At 44.2% G+C, this 24,818-nt stretch overlaps 1 protein-coding gene across 1 annotated transcript in view; it reads right to left on the reverse strand.

Annotated features, from left to right (window-relative positions):
* Window positions 1-664: 664 nt before the first annotated feature.
* LOC139687244 (IDLSRF-like peptide) overlaps window positions 665-24,818 on the reverse strand; it is a 73,365-nt gene continuing 49,211 nt past the window's right edge. The window contains exons 2-4 of the mRNA XM_071584377.1: window positions 20,162-20,326; window positions 9,086-9,238; window positions 665-1,948 (exon numbers count right to left, since the gene is read on the reverse strand). Coding sequence (XP_071440478.1) covers window positions 1,755-1,948; window positions 9,086-9,238; window positions 20,162-20,326 — 512 coding nt within the window. The 3' untranslated portion in view covers window positions 665-1,754. The remainder of the gene's footprint in view (window positions 1,949-9,085; window positions 9,239-20,161; window positions 20,327-24,818) is intronic.

The following is a 24,818-nucleotide window of genomic DNA, read 5'->3' on the forward strand; positions in this document are numbered from 1 at the left end:
CAGCTTGAGCTACAGGGGGGATATAGGCGCCATGGGCCGTGGATTGGACCGAATCGTCGGCCTCCGACTTCCGTCGAAACTCGGGCGCGGAAGCATCCGGGCACTCGGGGCCGATGCTGGTGGGGAAGGCAAGGGCATATTCACGAGAGTGGTAAGGAGCAAGTGGCATCGAAAATGACACGCAACGACGGTCCACGGGCATTGCCTCCGAGAGCGCGGACGGGGGAGGGGGGAAGGCATTAGTCCCCGGTTTTAGGAACGCTCTCCGCGCGTGGCAACCCTCCCCTCCCAAAGCTCCCATCGAGGCCCCATCGAACACCACGCCCTGCTCTCAACACCACTCAACAAACGCCACCGATGACCCGACCTATCAAAAAACACAAAAGATGAGTGGTAAGCCTTTTGACGTGAATGCCAAATGAGGGAAAATGTGTATACATGTGTGTGTATATATATATATATATATATATATATATATATATATATATATATATATATATATATATATGCTTGTATATATGCAGACGTAACACGGAAGTGCCGAATAGTACATTACACAGTAACAAACAATATAGAAACACAAAAAAAGGAACACTCACACGTTATTTCTTGATAATTTCGACGGAATTCTCAAGAAATAACGTGTGATTTTTACTTTTTTTGTGTTTCTATATTCTTTGTTACTGTATAATGTACTATATGTATATATACAAATATATATACATACCGACTCCGTGTCGAAATAAATAGAACCCTGACGACGGATGGCAACCCGAGTCGTCCGAGCGGTCACTCGGCGAGGGATAGGGAGGGAAGGGATCGCGAGGAGCAGTCCCCCACACTGAAGATGCCCTCACCGAATATCCTTGCGATTCGAACGATACTCGCGACCATGGACAGCATATAGATCTAATTATTGATATGTTTATTTCACGTGCCAAATGGAAATAAATGAATAATCACCTTAAACGCTATTTCAATGCACATTGTAGAGATTGCCGCACTGATATGTAATTAAGTGCGCCCAGCCAAAAAGCTCAAAGAATTTAAAGTTTGAGTATGCCCTATATATATATATATATATAATCACATGATTAATACATACATATACACACACGCAGTCAAGACGCATTAGAGTATAGGTGATACTCTACTTCATAAGAAAATAACAGCCGAGAGAGGAGATAGGTAGAAAGAAAGAAAGAAAGAAAGAAGTGAAGGAAGGAGGAGGAGGAGGAGAGAGGCATGGGGGGGAGAGGGGGGAGAGAGTCCTTTCGTCTCATTCTCACCGGCAGCGTTGCCTTCGAAGACGCGCCGTGGACCTAACACCAAGCATTCCGTAAATCATCACTCACACAATCAAAAACCCTCATTCACACGTGTTGCCATTAAATACAAATCCACCAAGGGCAACGGAAGGCCGTAACTGGCGGCGCAGAGAGATGGGGGCGGCGGCGGACGGAGCCCCCTCTACTAACCCCACCTCCTGCTCTCCTCTGGGCCAACCACTCCTCCTCGCCTCTCGATCATGCCGACTTGTGGTCAGCGGGGACGGCGATTTAGTGTGTCTGTGCGCTTGTGCGCCTGCGCGCGCGCGTGTGTCATTGTGTGTGTGTGTGTGTGTGTGTGTCCGTGCGTGTGTTCGTTGTGTGAGTGTGATGTCGCCAGCGGGAGCAGCGGCGTCAGAGGTCTCGGTGAAGGGGGGCGAAAGGGTTGGGGTTTGGGGTTGGGAGGTGGTTGGGTTTCACTGTCGCTTAATCGAGGAACCCCGTGTTGACCAGTTTCTCGAGGAAGAATTTGACGTCGCCCAGCTCGGAGTCCTTGATGCCCAGGGACTTGAGCATGCCCAGGTCGCCGTTCTCCACGGCCATGAACACGCTGCGCAGGTGCTCCAGGTCGGATCGCATCAAGTGCAGCGCCGCTCCAAAGTCCTCGATCGTCTGAGACTCTGTGTGTGAGAGAGAGGAGGGGTGGGGGTGAGTCAGTGAGCGCGGGGACAGGGAGGGGCGCGACACCCTGTGGAACGCGGACCTCGCACAAGCGGCGACGCGAAACGAGGATGTCGCCACTCCTTGAAATACCCCGCACCGAACATAATTAGAGCTAGACAAAAACATGAGCAACAAAATGTTGACATTGTAAGCGAAATACATTACGTCAAATCGGTTGCCATGAGGTTCATCTACATAATACCCCGCAAGCCGCCGCAAGGGTGTGTGGCGGGGGTTGTTAGGTCACCACCCGTATTTTACCGAGAGAAATAAATTTAGAATGTAACTAATCAGAATGACTCGAGGAGGATATCAACTTTTTATCTTGGAAAAAAGGCAAAGACGAAAGGAAGGAAGGAGAAAGAGACGAGAGATAACTGGAAGAATCACGAGTATACTGCAGAGAAAGAGGGCTTGTGGGAAGGCTGAATGTGAATCAGACAGCACTAGTAGAGGCGGGAGAGCCTGAATGGGCATTGATATTGCAGAACAGGGTTGCCGGTGATGTAATTACGTTTTGAACGTGAAGACTTGGGCTCGCGGACGACCGCGGATGAACGCATGGTTGGCAATGCTATGCAATTGCAGAGTGCATTTCAGGAGGAATGTGCGGAAATGAACCAAAAGAAAAGGGAGCGTGATCATTAGGCATCGTGATGGTCGAGACATCCTTTGCACATTTTGCAAGAAACTTTGCTTTTCCAAAGATATTTTTTTTATTTTTTACTTATTTTTAAAAGTATTTTTTATTGTTACTAAAAAACTTCGATGTGAAAAACTAAACTGTCTTCTTTCATCATGAAGGATTCCCACCACGTTACGCCTGAAACTGTGTTATTTTTAATAAGACTGAACATTATGATTAAGTGCTGTACTATTGCTTTAATTTGCAATAGACATTTAAGATTTAAGAATTAAATATTCTAATTCTATACTACAAAGCATATTAAATGTAAAACACACAATGATATAAATATATCGTCAGCTGGTGGGGCATAGGTTAATTGGCCCTCAGGTTAATAAAAGCGCTTTGCTGACCGAGGTTACTCACATTATGCTTCATCGTACAGTCCACCAAATAGCTTATAACTACTCCAAATGGGGTGAAAAACAGATTAGCGAGTACAAGCCTGCGGAGGATCGCCCGCTATATGCCCTAACGGAGGTTTGCAAGATCTCGCGCACACCGGGTAGTACAAAAAGTATCGCGAATTTTTAATTTTCGCGGGTTAAGAGTATTTGATTTTCGATTTTTTTGTGGCGTTATGTTGGTACTTATGTCTCTCACTTATGCCGAAAGGTTCGGCCATTTTGAATACTCAGTAAATGGTTGACAGCTGTTTTGCTTGGACGTGTTTTGGCTCGTCTTCGATTTTTTCCTGTTCCAAAAAATGGATCAAAGAATTTGTATCAAATTTTGCGTGAAAATCGAAATTAAGTGCGCGGACGCATTCCAAATGTTCACTGTGGGATATGGAGAAGCTACCTTGGATCGAAGTAACGTTTATCGGTGGTACAAAATGTTCCCAGAGGGCCGAGAAGATGTGAACGATGAAGAGCGTGCCGGACACCCAAGCACGTCAAAAACATACGAAAACATTGATGACGTGAAGAAAATAGTATTGGCCAATCGTCGAGTCACCGTGCGAAGCATTCCGCCTCAAATGCCCGGATTTGTGGAAGAACAAAAATTGGCTTTTACACCATGACAACGCCCCTGCTCACACATCGTTACTTGTGCGCGAATTTTTGGCCAAAAACAATACACTAATAATGCGGAAGCCACCGTATTCCCCAGATCTAGCCCCCAGTGACGTTTACTTGTTCCCGAAACTGAAGAGGCCCATGAAAGGACGACGCGACGCTATGATTGACGAGATAAAGACTGCATCGAAGGAGGAGCTGAACAAGATCAGAAAAATGATTTTTTGACGTGCTTCGAGGATTGGAAAAAACGTTGCCACAAGTGTATAATATCTAATGGGGATTACTTTTACGGGGACAAAGTAGATATTCATGGATATATAAATAATTTTTGAAAAAACACAAAAGTCGTGATACTCTTTGAACAGATCTCGTATCTTGCCAAGCAAAAGTAAAATTAGCGGAGAATTTTACGTCGAAAAACATTGATACACGTAACTAGAATAATTTATTCTGTGACTTGGAAATAGTTCAATACCGATACTCACCATGATACGGTAGTATCTATTATGTTAACCCTAAATTTTACTGCATCATGGAAGTCAAAATTTTAACTGATATCAATATCAGGTGAAATTAAATTAATCAAATTTTACAAAATCATATCGTTCGCTGAAACATATTCTTTTTAATTCCAGTATCAAAGCCATTCCTCCGATATTTCAGGAGTAGATAAAAATTGTACTGTATTTCAATATTTTAAGCAGATCTAGAATGTTTTCAATGAAATTTTGTCCCGGGGGTTTTGAATAATGTTTCCTGTTGGCGCAGCCATTGTGAAAAACTTGAGACTGACGATGACTAAGGAGAAAATTCCCAAGCATACGGCATTGACAGAAACGTCGAAACTTTTGGTATTCTAATTTGAGTTTAATATTCACATTATATTTTTATCATAATATTGGAGAGGAATCATAAAATAGACGTATTTTCGAGGCGAAAGGTAATTCCACATTTTAGGGAATTATATATATGAATTTGGTAGTCTTGATAGACACCAGAATTTGACGCGTAGTTTCCACAGCCGTCTGTTTTCTTAAACTTTCAAAGTTTCATAATTAATCACCAAAAAGCCAACATCAATTACGCACGCAACCGGAGAGTCAGAGAATCAATAGCATTGAGAAAGATGGGAATCCCAGAACAAGTTTCGCAAGCGGTGTCGAGGGCCGGCGCCGGGGAAGACAAGCCACCCGTCGAGCGGGAGTGCCCTCGCGGGTGGTCCGCCCCTCAGGATGAGGGGAGGGGCCGGCGTGCTGAAGCTGAAGATGCTGAAGACGCCGATCGTTCAGTACGCCCTTCGACCTCAAAAAGTGACGAAAATCTTGCATTATTGAAAGCTTTGTTGGACGGGGATCGCAGATTAAGTGATGGCACGGTTTCTTATTCACTCGGCATCCCTAAAAATGATGTACATCGACTTGTGAGCGAAAACATGGGCAAGAGAGAGGTGTGCGAGGGAAGTTGGTGCCGCGAGTGCTCTCGGACGAAAAAAGGAAATACGCAAGCGGATCTTCCAAGAGCTTCTTCACCCTGCCCCAGTTACTCTGCAGCCATGACATTGCCCCACCCGACTTCTTCCTCTTTCCCCGCCTCAAATCTGTGCTGAAGGCACTTAACCAAGGCTCGATATATGCGTTACAAGAGGCTGTGACAAGGGAGCTTAGCAGCATTCTGGGCTCCACCTTCCAGAAGGCGTACGAGGCGTGGAAAACCCGCTGGCACAGCGCTGTGTGTGGACGCACGAGGGTGGTATACTTGGAAGAATTTTGAGTGAATATATCCATTCTGGCAATATATGTTTTTTAATGCTCTCATTCCCAACGCCTTTGAGAAAGACCCCGTATTCTGTGGGATCTCTCAGTGAATCATGTTTTACATCTGTAAATAATCATTTTCGGACTGACACCATAACGATAGTCCACACATCTCTTTGGCCGTTAGAAATAAGGAGTCACGCAACAGGCATATTGATAGGGACAGTTGCCTTAACCTATGAGAGGCAGTCAAATGAAAGCCAAACACTTGGACACGCAGTGTTCACCGTGCGTAGCAGACATGCGGCGATGAATTTCTTGTCATCCCAACACCCTCAGCCACCAGAAAACGAACCACACCTCTCTGCTCTGCTTTGCTTGCCTCCATTTCTACAGCTGAAAGAACACAATAGACACCTGTCCGCGCACCAATGAGAGTATAGCAACCCAACAACAACTTCGAGCGACTGTGAGTTCTCGCTATGTAGTTCTCCTACCGCAGTGATGGCAGCATCGATACGTTAAAAGCTAGCTTATAGCATTTAGCGGATTGTGCGATATGGCAGGCGTTTGGTTTCTATTTGACTAACATTGCAGGAATGGGGAAAAATATTTTCTCTCATGACGACAACGAATTCTCCGCATCAAAAAATGCACATCTGGGAGCTTCGTTTAGGAAGAAGCTTTTAAAAATGTTCAGAGAATTGTCTTCGTGGCATTTTTTACCAGTCATCTTTAGCAGTCGGTCAATAGCCTTGTATTATTTAATATAACTACATCAACATCAGGTCCGATGATGATGTAGTTACATTGAAATAGACCTGACGATGATATAGTTACATTGAAACCGGTCGCATCAAATTTTATTTTGTGGAAAATTGCCAATTTTTAATTAATTATGATATTCCACGATATCACGCCTGAAACGTCTCTTTTAAATGGTGATGTGCCCTAGGAAAGAGGAAGGACCTCGGTGGAAGTCGGCCGTGCGTGCATTTGGATCCTGCGTACAAACGGCAGGTCCTGATCTGATCAGAGTGAGGCTGCTGACGAGGAAGTCCCTTCGCGGGTCGCCCTGCTTGAAGTTGGCTCTCCTCAGCTCTCCATCGGGGAGGCCCGAACGATCGAACGGACAGCCGTCGCTTCCAACGAAATGCGTCCCCCGCACTCCTTCCCGCACCCATCCTGACCCACTGCCACAAAATACGTTTCGACGGCCTCTTTGACTGTCTCCATCTTCCCCCGCCCCCATGGCGACCGCACTCGCATCTGGCTGATGAAGGCGCTCCAAAGCCGCGAGTCGAATTGCGCCCACTGCCCTGCCATTCCAGCCGCCCGGCCCCGACGGAAAAGGGACCGGGTCGGGCTCCAAAGGCGTCCTCTGTACTTCGGATGGCCCGTCCCATCCACGTCAATGTTCTCCAACGTCTGAGAGGTCTATGTTTTTATGATGGCCGCGTCTGTTGCAGGCTTGCACGGGGAGACCTTGAAAAGACAAGACGAACGGTTGAGCGCTGCAGAAGAGTGTAATAAACTGCCAAGATGGAAGAAAGTGCATTCAGCCCGCATTCTAAGAAGTGCAAACGGCAGTTAAGTTGATCGATTCAGAAGAGATGAAGAGGGTCATTCGAACAATTATACGGAAAATATATCAGAGTAGGGAGATTGTAGTAAATAGAAAGATAATATGAAGTCGATGAAGATAGCTTCGGTCCTTGATGGTGAGATGAAAGAGGAAACACAAGTAATGCAATCGATCAAGACTATGGGGGTATATGACATCCTCAAGTAATTACAGAAGGTTTTCCCAAAAATATGGAAGGACAAACTCGTGCGGCACGAATAAAGGGAGAAAGTTGCCATTTAAATGAGAATGGCAGGACATTCGTCCGGAAAGTGAGAGGTTCAAGGGCTCGAGTCCCGGTGGTGTCAAATTTTTCAATGGACAGTTACTTTTCCTTTGTCTTCGTGCATAATTTGTGCATACTCTGTGTGCTTTCCTGGCCTGTTTTCTTTTACCGAACACTGAAAATTCTTTAAATCGCCCAGTGCAACTCTGTATGATTACCATATGCCATCTTGCACATTCCTCGTTGCCCTCATGTGTGAATCCATTTTTGAGAGCGTGTCCAATGGTAGGAGTGAGCTGATTCATCGTCCACTTCTCCTCCTCCCTCCGAACGATACCACGAAAGAGTGTGGATGCCACGAAAGAGTGTCGATGCCACGAAAGAGCGTCGATGCCACGAAAGAGTGACGATGCCACTCAGGCGAGTGCCGGCCACTAACATAGGCGATACCAATTCAACCGGAGCATGCCCACGCACAATCACGCACGCACGTTAGCTCAGTTGGCAAAGTGTTTGGCTAGTAGGAGGTCGCGGGTTTGAATCCAGGAGACGTCACAATGCTCCCTTGGAAACTTATACTGTTGCGAGACTTTCACTGCGGGAAATGGAGGTACACAGCGAAGAGATCACTTCCACGGGAGCCACAATGTCATGCATTGCATAGCGACTGCGAAGTCTGTCTCTCCAAAGTGAAACGGATGGAGGGAGTGCGGAGATAAGGGCTTGCAGGTGGAGATCAATATAAGCATAAATGCATCCAGTGGGTGGGTGGGTGGATTGATATTGCATGCGGTTTTCCGGCGGCACGGCTTGTTTGAGCAGTTTATTTTGGGAAGCAAGTGGAATCGGGGAGTTCCCCGAGGTTATCGTGAGCAACAATGGCGTCAGCGGATTTAGTCCTCTTAGGTCCTTAGGCTGTAAAGATACTTTCGATTGGATCCAAGAATTGGGAAAGGGGTTGATGCAATGAAGGAGCTATTTCATCCGGCGGAGGACTTCCGCGACCTAGACATCGCCTGGAACGAAAAGTATATGCAACGGTTTTTCCCGGAAATGTGTGCGTGAAGTGGTGAATTCAGAGCGTCGTCGGCGGTCAAATGTGCGCATGGTCGCAGATTGGCGTTGATAAGACAATGACAGTGCACATACCGTTGAATCACTGAAAATTTGGTGATGCGAAAGATCTGCGCTAAACTCGTCCTCCCGAAGGTCTTTGGACAGAAGATCAAAGGAGCAGGGTCGAGTGTCTGCTTGTAATCTTTAACGACATCGCAACGATTTCCCAACCCCCTTACAGTCCCGACTTGGCACCATCAGACTAATTCCTATTCCATAGAAAAGTAAATTTTACCATCCAGCAAAGGACGCCATTATGGGACTCTCTAAGTGCCGTCAAAGAAGCTTGCACACGTATCATTGAGGACCTTCCGGAATCCACCCACCAGGGAGCATTCGATTCGGGGAAAAGCCGCTCTCGCAAGAGTGCGACGACGCTCTCAAGAGATGCATTTTGAACTATTTGAGGCGTTGTAGCAATATCAAACGAAATTAATCTATTTACCCCAAACTTTTCCCGATACTATTTATACACTAAATGTACAGTGCACATCGGAGAAATGGTGATTCTAAACCCAGATCTTAAGCTTTTGCATATCCGCTACTTCTAGAGTGGAGAGACAATGACGAGGGATAAGCGGAGAGAAGATGTCACCCCATGGTGCCTCCCTCCACCCCCCGGAGCCACCAGGGGAGGTGCGCAAACGCGAGACGAGGAGAGCCTTACCAGAGAGGGCGATGGCCACCTTCTCGACGCCGCCGAGAGGCGCCAGCGCGTCCCTCGCCTTGCTGCCGAACAGCTTCTCCAGGTAGTTGGGGCCGTGGGAGGCGAGCAGGGACTGCAGGAAACTCGCCGTCTCTTCGACTGGGGGGCGCTTCGCTATAGGGAAGAGAGAGAGAGAAAGAGATAGATAGATAGGTAGGCTAGGGGGTGATAAGAAAAGTCGTGACTCCACCACCGTGCACACATCAAGGCCATAGTGCAAAATACAAGCAGAAGGCACTATAAAAGGGCACTTGATGCCAATGGACGGGCGGTGAAAAATAAAATTTCCCCTGGAGTTGGTGCTGGCATTCTTTTGTTCCAACTCGGGGAGATTGTTCCGGGACGTCATCACAGGTCACTGCACTCCCCCCCCCTCCCACCCCTTGGAAAGTTCCGGGTAGGGCGGTGGGGGGGGGGGAAGGAACGGACGCAAAGCGATTTTGCAGTCTCCAGTGTGACGTCATTCCGGATCCACCCGGAGAGGTTTCTCGCTGTGAAGAAAACCTTGATGATGGAAAAATCGATGCTTTTGAACATTGCACGCTTACAGCCAAAGTTACATTCCTATTTTGAATATGTTTTGAAAAGGATGTCAAATTAGTGTAAATAGGAAAACGCAGTTGGAATGAGCTGAGAGGTGATGTAATATGTTTTCACCGCGCCCTATCGCGCCCTCTTCATGTAAAGTGCTACATTTTACAGGGTAAAATTTCTGAGCCGTACCTGTTAAGATTATTTAAATTCCAAAAATTCGATTTAATCCCATGATGGGTCGAATTTAAATAGCTAATTTTTCACTAGTTCCCCAAATTTACCAAAGTTTTTCAGGAATTTTCAACTTTGTCGAGAGATAACGATGTCTACTCTTACACATTCATATTTTCCCTGGCAACAAAGAAGGCGAAGTGGCCTGCAAGGTCTATTGACGCTCAATGGCTACGAAAGAAAAACATATGCATTTTTAATATTTCATGGATTCAAATTAAGTAGCGATATCATATGAACATCTTCCGTTCCACTGTCTCATTAATGATTACCGCTATTACACATGGTGCGTATATCGTTTGAATTAATTCATCACCAAAAACTAAAGACAGTGCCTCGTCACAGTCGCCACCCCTCTCTCTCTTCACTGCTATTACCTTCGGGTCAGCATACGCATGAGGTCTGGGACACGTCCTCTTGGTTTCTTCCCTGCAACTTTTCCTTTGAATGTGTTCATAAGGAATTGGTTATACCTTAGTAAATGTCCGATTGTTCTCTAGAGTTAGCCCTTCTCTTTCACTTCTATTAAATAGTTTTCATTACTTTTTCTTCAGCTTGTTTTTATTAGTTACCCTTTCCAAGTTCTAATTTCCATTGCCTCAAGCTTTTTTCTTTCCCATTAAGAATATGTTATGAAAAGCATATCAAATTATTGTGTCCATGTGTTCAATATAACATTATACACCAATTGAACGTTTTGATGAACTTTTCTCTGGTTTCTATGGTTAATGACCAGTAAATTCTTCTTGTTTTGCCAAGGCTATTCTTCTCTTAATCTCAGTCTCACGTGCACACATGTTGTCGTCAGCAAACATTTTCGACCTGATCCAAGATAGTGTTGTCTATTTTGTGTCAGTTTTGACAGTTTCTTTTTTTTCTTTTCTATCACCATCATCTTGACCTTCTTCTTGTTTATTTGCAATTTAATACTTCTAGGCCTCTGGATAGTATTTTGAGAATCTTATTCACGTCCTTTTCAGAGTCTGCAATTATTGCAGTATATCATCAGCGAAGTGGATACTGTTGATTCTTCTTTCCTTCACTTTAGTAAATTTGGTCCTTTTTTCATTTCTTTAATTGCTTCCTCGGCGAATAAATTAAATAGAGGACAACCTTCTCTCGCGCCTCTTTTTATTTTTGCTACTTCTCTGCATCCATTTATATCAATTTCGGTTTTCCGTGTCTTGAAAAAATTAACTTATATCTTTCCAATCAATTTCGATTTTCGTCAGTATTTGGAATCAAAGTCTCCGATCACCTTTGTTGAATGCCTTTTATAAATCTATCAAGGTCACATATGCCTTTCAAATAATCTTCCGATTAGCCGAACACAATCTTCATCGGTCGGAAACCCACGGGAGGGGGCTTCTGGGACGAACCCTGATCCACCACGAGGGGTCTCGACTCGGCCTTGGGCCCCTCCACTTCGTCCCACGACTCCGCGATCATAATCTGCTCTATGTTTTCCGGAAAAGCAATTTCAACATATTTGAGTCACAAACATACCGCACAATTGGGCACACTCCTTAGCTGTTTTAATATGCAGATGAAAAGTTCTTCTGGAAAAGAGGAAATGTATCACATTCACTTTTATTCAAAGTATTCTTAAAGGTAATTTTTGGGCGGTTTATAACGACTATTTATTTGTACGTATTGCGCGAACGTCCTCTTCCTTTGGTCCATTATATTTCTCCCTCCGTTTCTTCGTGGCGCCTTCTCTCCCGTGTGCTGCTGCCCACATCTCTTGTCTCGTCTCCGCTTCCCCTCTTGTCCGACGTGCTCCCTTTTACCTCGACCTTCTGCAAATGCACCGCTGCCTCACAATACTTCCCCTATTCTTTTTCTCAGCCTTTTTCTGATCCCCCCGACCATTTCCTCTCCTGCTCCGCCCCATTTAAATCCCAGCCATTCGTCATCCTCTCTTCCCAACTTATTATTGCTAGAATATTAAAGGAATTAGCTGAAGACATTGCCCAATTTTTACATATTGTTTTTCTAATCGATAGAAGAAGGCTCAGTGCCTCGCGACTGGAAGCTAGCCAATATTTTTTTTTATTTAATTTATTTTTTTATTTTTTTTTATTTTTTTTTTTTTTTTTATTTTTTTTTTTTTTTTTTTTTTATTATTTATATTTTTTTATTTTATTTTTTTTCTTTTTTTTTTTATTTTTTTTTTTTTTATTTTTATTATTTTTTTTTATTTTTTTTTTTTTTTTTTTTTTTTTTTTTTTTTTTTTTTTTTTTTTTTTCTTTTTTTTTTTATTTTTTTATTATAATTTTTTTATTTTTTTTTTTATTTTTTTTTTTTTTTTTTGCCTTCGAGGATTAAGGATTAACACTTAATATAGAAATATGCGCAGTTTTGAAATTTTGGAACAAAGGAAGCGAGGAACAGGATATAAACTTTCCGTGTTGTAGGATGGCTTTCGTGCTGCATCCTGGGGTGCAGTTTTTTGTTTGTTTGCGGTATATGTGTTTGCATGAGTATTGGATGAAGGGATTTTTGCATGAGTGTGTGCGCTGCTGTGGGTGTTATTTTCCGTGTTGTTTTTTTTACAGTTTACAGTATCCTACTTTAACGTTAGGTTTTAGCTAACGAAACAATTTAGCTTTCGTACTTATCGAGAATGTCAGAACTTCTCTTTTCTAGTGTTTTATTACCATGTCAAACCCCTCGCATTGAATCTGTGGAGCACTCTATAATAACCGCCATCCCTTGGTTAAGTGACTTGCTTGATCATCTGCAAATCTAACTGACCCAAAATCCCAAAATATGACTTTCCGTGCTACCTTTATCAACTTGAAATATTTTCTCAGCATGACCGTTGAAAAGCACCGGTGATAGTGGACACCCTTAGCCCTCTCATCCGCCAATCGTCTCCCTATGCTACCCGTGCCACCCGAGTTCTGGGAAAGTTTCGAATGAGAAGCCTCTTCCTCATTTCTACTTGTACAATCCACAATGTCTCCGCTAACTTTGACCTCACCTCACGGTCGAGCGCCTGCTCGCAATCCAAAAGGCAAGCAAAGACGACTGGCTGATACCATTCGATACTCCTTTCTACATCACTCCTGTTCCTCTCATCTCTCTAAACCATGACTGAACTTAGCCTCGGTAGCTGATTGCACCATTTTGTAACTTTTGAGATTCTCAGGACTACATGCGCTAAATGTGAAATTATATTTAATAAATAAATAAATAAATAAATATATATATATATATATATATATATATATATATATATAAATGTGGGTCGCGGTAGTCCAGTGGGTAGAGCGTTGGACTGCTGACCGGAGGGTCCCGGGTTGGATTCCCGGGCAAGGCACTCTGGGCACCTGCAGCTCCACCCAACCTTAAGTGATTTTTCGGGTACCAGGTCTTCCTGGGAAACCATAACCGACACAGGGAAAGGAACTGACCCCCCTACCCTGATGTGTAAATTTTCACACGCCGTATAGGGCTTAGTTCTGGGTGATCTCTACCATCACCTACTAAACCGACTTGATTACTGTGTTATTATATATATAAATATAAATATATATATATAAATATATATATATAAATATATATATATATTTATATATATTTTACATATGTTATATATATATATATATATATATATATATATATACTACCTTGATCAAAAATTTCCCGGAATTTATTCAGAAAATTAAAAATACAAGTTTATTCATCTAAATCTATATTGTCCCCTTCAAAGTAATCCCCATCGACTGCAACACACTTATGCCAGCGCTTGATCCAATCCTCGAAACATTTTTTATATTCGGTTTTCGGTATGTCCATCAGTGCTTCCTGCGATTTTTCCATTACTTCCTCTCGGCTGCTAAAACGCGTTCCCCGTAATGGTTTTTTAACTCGATTGAACAGAAAGAAGTCACAGGGAGCCAAATCAGGTGAATTCGGTGGCTGTTGGATGGTATTTGTTGCATTTTTCGTCAAAAAATTACGAATAATGATAGCACTGTGCGACGGTGCGTTATCATGGTGCAAAATCCACGAGTTTTCTGCCCACATTTCTGGTCTCTTTCGGCGAATTGCTTCACGCAAACGTCTCATAACGCCCAAATAATACTCTTTGTTTACTGTCTGGCCTTCTGGCAAAAATTCATGATGCACTACACCGTTGTAATCCATGAAAACCGTCAGCATTGCCTTCTTTTTTGACTGAAAACGACGTGGTTTTTTTGGTCTCGGCTCATTTGGTGAACGCCATTCACTTGCCTGATGTCTGGATTGCGTGTCGTACTCATAAACCCACGTCTCGTCTCCAGTAATTATCCTTTTGATGAATGTGGGATCGGATTCAGCCTCGCAAATCATGTCTTTTGCGACGTCAACACGGTCTCTTTTTTGCATGAAATTGAGGTCTTTTGGCACCAACTTTGCTGCTACACGACGGAAACCCAAATCATTAACCACAATGTCTTGGGCGGATCCATAGGCAATGTTCAAGTCCTCCGCTATTTCTCTGATGGTTAATTTGCGGTTATTGACCAACATTTCTTTTACTTTATCAATTTTTTCACCGACTTTCGATGTCGATGGTCTGCCACTGCGTTCATCATCTTCGATTGACTCACGACCACTTCTGAACCGCTCGTGCCACTGGTAAACGACCGTTTTTTTTAGAGAATCGTTGCCGAAACACTTTTCCAACATTTCCAACGTCCGTGCGCCACTAAATCCGTTTTTTACGCAAAATTTAATACAAGTTCGTTGTTGCAAATTTAAATCCATTTCTGAAATTGTAAAAAATCGCCAACACACACAGAGATAGATGTACTCTTGGCTACGTAACTTTTGAAAATGTCAAGTTATGACACTAAGATTTAAAGGGAATATCAAAAACAGATGTACCAATTTAACAAAAAAAACAGAACTCAAATCGGAACGATGGGAGCGCTACACGGTGGTTATTCCGGGAACTTTTTGATCAAGGTAGTATATATATATCCCTCCCCGGACTAAAACCTTGACGTGGTGGAAGGGCTTGTGCGTTCCGATGACCCCTAGAGCTGTGCTGGCGGGAGTAATAATAATTGCTCCTGGTAGGGTCACCCATGCCAGATAGGTCGAAGGCTAGGAGCCAGACGAAAGGTAGTCCACGCAGCGTCTGTTCCTCAGTGAGGCGGCTGCAATGGCGTCTGACCCCAGTGGGGCGGCCAGTAAGTGATGGTGTCACGTTAAAAACACTATTGAGGAAGGCAACGGGAAACCACCTCAATTATCATTCCCAAGATTAACATGATGGACAAAATAGAGATTTTGAGTCCTGGCAACTACGGCGCTCGGCCCAATCGGCCGTGTGTCGTGCCAGGCAGCGGGGGAGGCAAGGCTTCCGCGGTCGTCATCCCACGAAACCCTTGCAAGGGAAAAACAGCAGCAGCAGGACAGAAGACGCAGGAGAAGAAGACAACATTAGTTAGAATAGGAACGTGGAATGTAAGGACGTGGAAATTGGAGAATGTTAAGCGAGAGATGGAAAGGGGAAAAATAGATAGTTTAGGTCTATGCGAGGTGAGATGGAAGGATAGCGGGGATTACTGGAGTGATAATTATAGAATAATGTACAACGGCGGGGACGAGAGCCAACGAGGGGTTGCCATAGTATTAAATGAAGAGGTAGGAAGAAGCGTAGTCAACATAGAGCAGCTAACAGATAGATTATTACTAGTAGAGATAAAAGCAGAGCCGACGAACCTTGATATTAATCAGGTATACATGCCACCGAGGAACCATGAGGAAGAAGAGGTCGATAGTATATACGATCAGTTAGAGGACATAATCGCGTGTGTTCCTTCAGAGAAATATCTGATAGTGATGGGGGATTGGAATGCGACGGTAGGCGAAGGAAGAGATGGTGACGAGGTCGGGGACTACGGTTTAGGCACGAGGAATGACCGCGGGGAGAAAGCAGTAGAGTTCTGCAGGAGACAGGGGTTAGTCATCACCAACACTTGGTTTAGACACCACAAAAGACGCAGATATACATGGAAAATGCCAGGTGACTCAGAAAGGTATCAGCTAGATTATGTTCTGGTTAGACACAGGTTTAGGAACAGTGTGATAAATTCGCACAGCTTCCCGGGAGCGGATGAGGACTCTGACCACAATTTAGTTGTTATGAAATGTAGCGTCCGTTTCAAAAATTTAAGGCAGGGGCGGCGAGTTAGAAAATGAAATGTTGAAGCATTAAATGGTTTGAAAAGGAAGGAATACAAACAGGCGATAGAGGAAATCATGAAGGATGGTAAAGAGATAACTACTATCGAAGAAAAATGGGAAAGTATCAAGAAAGGGTTGTCTAAAGCCGCAAAAGACACTATTGGAACCGTTAACGCTAAAAGGACTAACGCTAAAAGGCATGGATCACGGATGAGATGATTACAAAGATGGATGAGAGGAGAAAATGGAAGAATGACCACACGGAGTTAGGCAAAATTAAGTACAAAGCGTTAAACAATAATTTGATGCGGGCAACAAATAAAGCAAAAGAAGCATTGTGGAAACGCCCTGGGAGGATATGGAAAGTTTGCAGAGGAAGGGTGAAATTGGTGCGCTGACTAGAAACGTTGAATCTTTATCGGGAAGTAAGAAAGGAAAATCTATGCTAACAGTTAGAGATAAGGTGGGTAATAGTTGACGCAGGAAAGATCCAAGAGAGATGGAAGGAATATATAGAAGAACTCTATAGTAAAAAGCTTAGACCAACAAAGTTAGACATAGAAAAGGAACATGACGTAGAGGAAGATAGCTTAGGTCCAGGCATACTAGACAATGAGATAGAAAGGGCATTAAGGGAGATGAAACTAAATAAGGCCGTGGGGGTGGATAATATTCCCGCGGAACTTTTAAAAGGCTTAGGAAAATGTGGGAGGAAGAGGCCATATGGGCTCATCCGTAGTATTTATGAGGAAGGGATCTGGCCGGAAGACTTTGGGAGATCAGTTTTAGTTCCTATTCCGGAAAAGGTAAAGGCTACATCATGTGAGGACTACAGGACGATAAGTTTGATATCCCACGCAGCTAAAGTTGTTCTCAGGATCATAAACAAAAGGATAGGGAGTAGGGCAAATGATTACTTGGGGATGATCAGTTTGGGTTTAGGAAAGGGAGAGGTACGCGTGATGCCATTGCAGTAATGAATTTATTAATCGAGAGGAATATAGAACACAACCAGGAGGTCTTTGCCTGTTTCGTAGATTTCGAAAAAGCGTTTGATAGAGTGAATTGGGAAAAACTAATGAGTATATTACAGAAAATAGGAATAGATTGGAGGGAAAGGAGGCTAATCCGCAACCTGAACATGTCTCAGACTGCTCAGGTGCGGGTGGTGAACGGGGAGTCCGGTTGGGTAGTGTTAGGAAGAGGTGTAAAGCAGGGTTGCCCATCATCACCGTCGCTGTTCAACCTGTATGCAGAGGAAATGATTAAAGAGGTATGGGAAGAACTTGAGGTAGGAATGAAGGTGGGTGGGGAATTTGTAAAATCAGTTAGGTTTGCTGATTACCAAGCTTTAGTTTGTCAGTCAGCCAAGGGGTTGCAAGCATTGCTTAGTGAATTGGAAATTCAGTGCGACAGGTATGGGATGAGAATCAATATTAATAATGCAAAGGTTATGCGATTTTCTAGAAGGAAAAAGGCTAAGCTAAACATTAAAATAGGAGGGCAAAAACTAGAGCAGGTAGAACAGTTTACGTACCTCGGAAGTGTTTTGGACCAACACGGTCGAAGTAGTAGGGGAGTAAGGAGAAGAATTGCGCTAACCAGGGTGTGAAATGTGGGTGTAAAGAAGAATGGAGAAGGTGAAATGGGCAGAGAAGAAAACAAATGAGTAAGTACTTGGAATGGTGGGTGAAGAGAGGGATTTGTTGGGAAAAATCATATGGAGGCAGGAAAAATGGACGAGGGGCGTATGACCGGCAGTGGGATGTTGAAGGCTGTAATAGAGGGGAGAATGTTGGGCAAGGGAAGGAACATGATAGGGATTTTGGACGGGATGAAGGGAGGAAGAAAGTACTCAGAGATGAAGAGGGACCTGATATAGAGTAGGATGCTGGATTTGTTTTGCTAGGAGTCACAAAATATTTATTTATTTATTAGCTGTGTCCATCAAAAAACCTACCTTAATCAGTAGATTACCTTAATATATATTATGTAAGTGTATGTATATATATACATATATATATATATATATATATATATATATATATATATATATGTATATATATACAGTATATGTATATATATATATATATATATATATATATGTATATATATATATATAACCATAATCACAGTAATCACCCCGAAGGTTGGTTTAGTAGGTGATGGTAGAGTTCACCCAGTACTAAGCTCTATACGGTATGTGACATTCACACATCAGGGTAGGGTGGCCAGTTCCTTTCGCTGTGCCGGTTATGGTTTCCCAGAAAGACCTGGTACCTGAAAAATCACATAGCTTGGGTGGAGCTGCGGGTGCCCAGAGTGCCTAGCCCGGGAATCGAACCCGGGGCCCTCCGGTCAGCAGTCCAACGCTCTACCCCCAGGACTACCGCGACCTATATATACTATATATATATATATATATATATATATATATATATATATATATATATATATATATATATATATATATCACACTTTACTCATTCCCTCTGCACACGAAACATAATAAATTTCGGGATGGGGAACATTACTAACCTAAGGAAATCATTTCCTATTAATTTATAAGTTCAAAAAGTCTCTTCCTTCATTTTTTCATAAATTATTTCGTAATTCTGAAGGAATATTATCTCTAGGTCTTGTTGGGTCGTCTTCATATCCTTTTTTCATATCTTTATCCATTTATATTGAACAAAGACTATCCTCACCTAAGGCACTCGTCATTTCTATTTCTATGTTTGCTGGCATAATGCGTGTATTTCACCATAAAGCTTTTTACGTACTCTTTCCATCCTCCCTACTTCTATTCCGAGTCCAATAATTACTGACCTGACTTACGTGTTGTAGTAGACATAGCCTTTACCTTGAGACATGCTGTCGATTCTTTCACTTTATAACCAACCGTTTCTAGTTTTCCTTGTTCCTGAAATGTCTCCATGCCCTCTCACTGATCTTTCCAGTACATTTACTCGGCCCATTTGTTTTCTTCACTATGTTTATTAAGCTCCCGGTAAATTATTTTCCACATTTCCATGTCTACGTTCTTCCATTTTCTTCTTTCATTCATACTCGTATCTCCCGTAATTCGTGTTTGTTTAATCCTCTAGATCTTACCTTACCATTCCCATCGTGAACTTTGCTGCATTTTTCTATCTCTTCGTATCCCAATATTCTTGAGTACTTTTCCCGTCTTTGCTGGCATTAAACTTACAAAATTCCACCAGTCCTGTCAATCCTAATGAATAACTGATCGTAGCACTTTTCCATTTGATATTATTATTATTATTTATTTTATTTTTTATTTATTATTTTTGATTCACGCTATCATCATCACCACCTGATGGTGATGTTATCAGTTATTCATTATGCTCGACTTCCACCTCATCACCCCTGAAGCTACTCAATTTTTTCTGCCAATCCTAACCCTTTTCGAAATTTGAATTGCATTAAATGACAGTTAAATTATGACCTTAATCCGCACCCGAGAATATGTGAGATGACGCTGCTCTTTAATCTGCGACACATAACATTTTCACTCCACGCCTCACTAATCAAAACCCTCCCCTTAATGAAAGCCCGCCCGAGATATACATCTGTTTCGCTGGGGCATTTATATGTGTGTCTACGCCAGTTATGATGTTTTGCCCAGGTGTGAAAGAGTTTTCAACGAGCACTTAATCCTATTGAATCAGATTACTTGTAATCTCTGCGAACATCCTAAGCAGGAATATGCCACCCCCGTTCCATCCCGCCACAAGTGCATATACCCGCCAGTCTTATTCTCGTCCCTATGGCTGAGCGAGAAATACGGAACGAAGACGAGACATTTCTTCAACAGTCCCTGCCGATGTCTGTGGATTGAAGTTTTTGACTAGCTTCGATTGGAAAACCGGCAGGAATCATTGTCAAGCTCAGTGCTCCACAGTAATCGACCTGACGTCTGTAAACCTCTCAACTCGGAATGTGCCGAACTAAATCCGAGGACATATCCGAACACGGCAACTCTTGCGTGGCGTCGCAAATACGTCGGACAGACAAGCGACGGCCGCGCCGAGCAGTGGCGTGGCGGCCATTGTGGTGCTCACCGGCGGTGCACAGCCTCGAGTCTTCGTCATAGCCGTCTGGGCAGTCGGGAGCTCCGTCGCACAGGTACTGGATGCTGATGCAGATGCCGTCCCCAGGGCACTTGAAGGGCTCGTAGGGGTGACAGGAGAGACCGCCGGCGCCACCCACCCCGAGACCGTAGTCCCCTGCGAGAGAGAAGGGGAGAAGTTAGGAGTGTCTGCTCGCCACGAAGAAAGGTCGTGCAGCCCCGACGCGCGTGCATCGCGGGCCGCAGCAAATGATAAAATGGAAACACATGTGATGGGATTTAAGACAAGAAAACTAATCCGCTCAACGATGGAAACACACGAAGAAAACAGGCTCGCATTAGAGAATGGTCGGTGGCTCTGACCGCCGTCAGGACGAGAGGCATTGGTCCTCCCACTGCTCCTCAAGGGGTAAGGCAAATGACTCAAATCGTCATGATCATAATCTCAAAAATATCTTTTACCAATAGATGAATGAATTACTAACACTATTGGAATTTTTTTTTCATTTTAATCCATTTTTAGGCATGGAATAGACTTTCGCATACCCCAGAGTGAAATAAGTCCGAGCGTTTCACTTTTAATTCGCACCAAGTCTTGGAAAACATACATGTGTACAATCTCATAAAGTTAAATGCAAGTCTCAATGGGAATGAGAAAGCAACATTTTGAGAGAGTTAAAGCATATTCAATCTTAAGCCAACGCATCGTTTTGATGGTGTGACATGAAGGAGTTTTCGAGACAGCTGATCATCTACTCCTCATTGTCTATTCCCTTCATTTTAACCCGCTTACCAACTTCAAGCGCCAATATCCTCGTATGAATTTATGTATATGGTTTAAAAAAGATAGTTGATATGACAGAGAAGACAATGGATCGGCGTGAAACTACCCCTAGTCATAGCACATTCAATCAAATTTTTAATCTACAAACTAAAGGTGGCACCGTCATTGGCACACGCATGTCACCACCTCACGCCAACCTGTATGTACAGGGTCGCACCCAAAAGTGGTAGGACTGATTTTCTCTGGCGCGAACGGAGCGGTGGAGGGGGGTCTGCCTGGCAGGGTAAGGTGGAGGGGGCTCTTAGCAACAGACCAACACCAACCTCAGTCGCCTGCGGGCTGTCGTTGAGTGAGGACACCGTTATTAGTGAAGCAAGTTTTTTCTCCGCGTCGAAAAACATAATGAATCTGAATTTAGAGAAACGTTATTCCGTGAAGTTTTGTGCGAAACTCGGGAAGACGGCAACTGAGACCCTCGATATGATCAAGCAGGCTTATGGGGACACTGCCTTAAGCCGTTCCACAGTATTCGAGTGGCACAAGTTGTTTAAAGAGGGTAGGGAGCTCGTTGAAGACGACCATCGCTCCGGACGGCCGTCGACGGCAAGAACCGACACGAATGTGGACAGAGTGAGGACACTGCTGAACACAGACCGACGCTTAACCAGTGAAGAAATTGCAGACCAGTTGGGTCTGTCTGCATCCAACGTCCAACGCATTATTTCACAGGATTTGGCCATGCGCAAGGTGTGCGCCAAGATGGTGCCGAAAATTCTGAGTGTCGACCGACAGCTCCTGGCCAAATACGGTGTTGCCACGTTGACGCACCCGCCCTATTCTCCCGATCTGGCACCACCAGACTTCTTCTGCTTCTCCCTGATGAAAAGACAGCTCAAGGGACGACGTTTTGACTCGATAAAGGCCGTTCAAGAGGCTTCAACGAGGGTCATCAACGGCATCCCCAAAGAAAATTTCCAGCGGGCCAACGGGGAATGGGAGCAACGTTATACTAAGTGTGTAGCAGCTCAAGGAGCATACTTTGAAGATTATTAAGTCGATGTAAGTATATCTTCAATAAAATTCTTGTAAAAAAATCAGTCCTACCACTTTTGGATGCGACCCTGTATGTACACTTGGGCCACAACTTACCGCAGCACCAAACCCTCCAAACTCTCGATACGTCTCCTACTCCTCGATCTCCTTCAATCGTAGTTCTGACTCCACTATCACCTTCTTTGTTGTTCAACTTCCCCAACAAAGCAACCAAAACCACATTGAACCAACCAGCAATGCCTCCACTTCAACCGCACAGGCACCCGTTAGGCACCAAACTGGCGCGTTACAGGTGGCAGATGTGGCCTTTGAAATGCCTTTCCCCAAAAACACTAATCCACAAAATATTCGCATCACACTCCAAGACACAAAGCAAAAGAAAATTTCAATCTAAGTATCCCGGGGCAAACACAATCCATCAGATTAGAGAAGAGCCATGTTGCTTTCTGGGTAACCACGTGTCCGCCGCTACGAAATGCCCCTTCGTCTGCTTCAAACGACCCCAAACCCCGGGTGACATCCTGAAAGCCCCGAGCTGCCCTCACGCCATTAAACACCATCCCCGCGAGCATCCCCTCGCCGCTCCTCCAACCGCCCGCGCAGAAAGTGCTGCCCTCTTCACCGCATCACGCCTTACTTCCAAACTCAAACAGCCTCAAATCAAAGCTAGATATATCTTCCATTCAATCCTTCTCCCTCCCCAATCTGAGCTCCCGCACAGTGCTGAGAAGGATCCAAGCGTGCTTTGACCACAAAGAGGACTAACTTTCCTCAGGGATTTAATTAACGGCTCGCTTATCGGCTTCAAGAAGTTAATTCCTTCATCATCTCATCCATTTGCCCCCCCTTTCCCCCGAAAGGTCCTCCAACCAGCAACCACAGCCAGCAAGAAGAAGAAGAAAAGACCGATATTCCCTCAAGAAATAGCCCCTCATCCCGCCCTTCCACCACCCACACAATCAGAAGACCTGCGCCAACTAAATGAAGAGCCCTGTTCCCGGCTCTCCGGTCCTCCAAGACAAACACTACCCCCTCCTTCCCCTGATACCTTCCTCTCCACCCCCGTCTCCCCATGTCCCTCACCCCACGCCAAATTTATTTCGCCATCGTCACTATTCCAACCCGAAGATATGCAATCTTTAATTAAACACCTTCCGATGACCTCACTATTGCCAACCCTAATTCATATAGCCCTCTCCTCCCCTCCTCTCCACCTTTGATAGAACCATTCTTCCGGAGAAATAAGATAGAGGACAACACTCTTTTCTATGTATTGGTGGTTAATGGGTGTCACCAGACTCCTGCACGTTCAAATATGTCACCCAACGATACCCACGTCACTTCCGCCGAAACTAATCCCGTGCATTTCGCACGGCGCTGGCGGGATAGAATGGGCCCGCGGCCGAGGGATAACTGCCGGCCACGCCCAAGGGGTCGGGGCATCGCTTTTCCGTGGTGCTGGAGAGCTAAGTCACCTCACCCTTCTTTCCCTACGCCAATGCCCATTTCTCATGGACTGCGGCGAGAGCCCATTCCTTGGAAATTCATCCCTAGGTTGCTCAAAAGACCTGATTCCCTGATTGGCCGAACAATCGGTACCTCTGATTGGCACTCCCCGTTTCAGCACGATATAAATGACAAAAGGTTTGCATAAAAAGTATCACACTCGTCCCGAAGGTCTTGACGGACGAGGAGTCGTGCGCCTGTTTCCGAAGACCTTCCGCAACGTCATTGCGACGATTCCCCAACCCCCTTACAATCCCGACTTGGCCTTCGTAGACTATTATTTCCTATTCCCTATAAAAGTGAAATCCTCCTTCAAAGGAGACTACCACCAAGGAACCCTAAGTGCCGCCATAGAATATTGCACACGTACCCTTAAGAGTGCCCTTTACTCGGCGTTTGCATTAACTTTAGAATTCGTGGGTACCAGAACAGGCAATATCCCCTAGAAGCATTCGCCTGCGGTTTAATTTCGTTTGGAGAGGATCCCACGTCCAAGGACCTACATGTCAAACACACTTCTGTATCATTGCCAGATGAAAGATCAACGGAGCGGTATTTCAAAAGGGGATTTTCCGCCATATTTATATTCCAATCACAACCCAGAAGATTCTAACTCTTCGTTTTCAACTCACAAAATAGCCAGTGCGAAAACAGACTATGCCACCGTTCTGAGGGTAAATAGAAACTTAACATTTCCACCAAAATGATCTACCTCGCACTGCAATTCCCTATTAAATAAAACTAAAGATAAAGTTGAGCCACTGGAAAATAGTGGGATATATGAAATGGTTTGCAGGAAGAGTTGGAGATCCGGAGAACAATGAAGAAACATCCTTTACTCAATGACATTCTGTTTGAGAACGTATCACCTCTCCTGGAAGCCTCCCTAGCAATAACAGAAAAACAGAACCTCTAATCCCTTCCCCCTAACTCCCATTGACGCCTAACCCGTACCTTTATCCCCATTAGCCATTGACTCAACCCATACCGACCAACGAAATTTTTCCCTTTCTTAACCCGCCTTCCAATCCCCCCCCCCCGCTCACCAACGCTTTTCCTGGTTTTTCCTACCCTCTCCCACATTCCTTCGTACCTACTCCCGTACTCCCCTCCCCGCCCCCTCTTCCCACAACCCCCCCATCCTTTCTGGAATAGGGTATATATACATTGATTGTGTCTTTAAACTTTCTACCTGAGGATGACGCCGTAGCGTCGAAACTAGTCGTACCTGAAATAAAGTGGTGGATTGGAACAAAGTTTTTCTTTTTCATTTATTTTAATATTTTACGACTATGGTTCCGATGAT

This window comes from Hetaerina americana, unplaced genomic scaffold (assembly GCF_022747635.1).
Source record: "Hetaerina americana unplaced genomic scaffold, ioHetAmer1.1.p SCAF_18, whole genome shotgun sequence".
Classification (NCBI taxonomy): domain Eukaryota; kingdom Metazoa; phylum Arthropoda; class Insecta; order Odonata; family Calopterygidae; genus Hetaerina; species Hetaerina americana.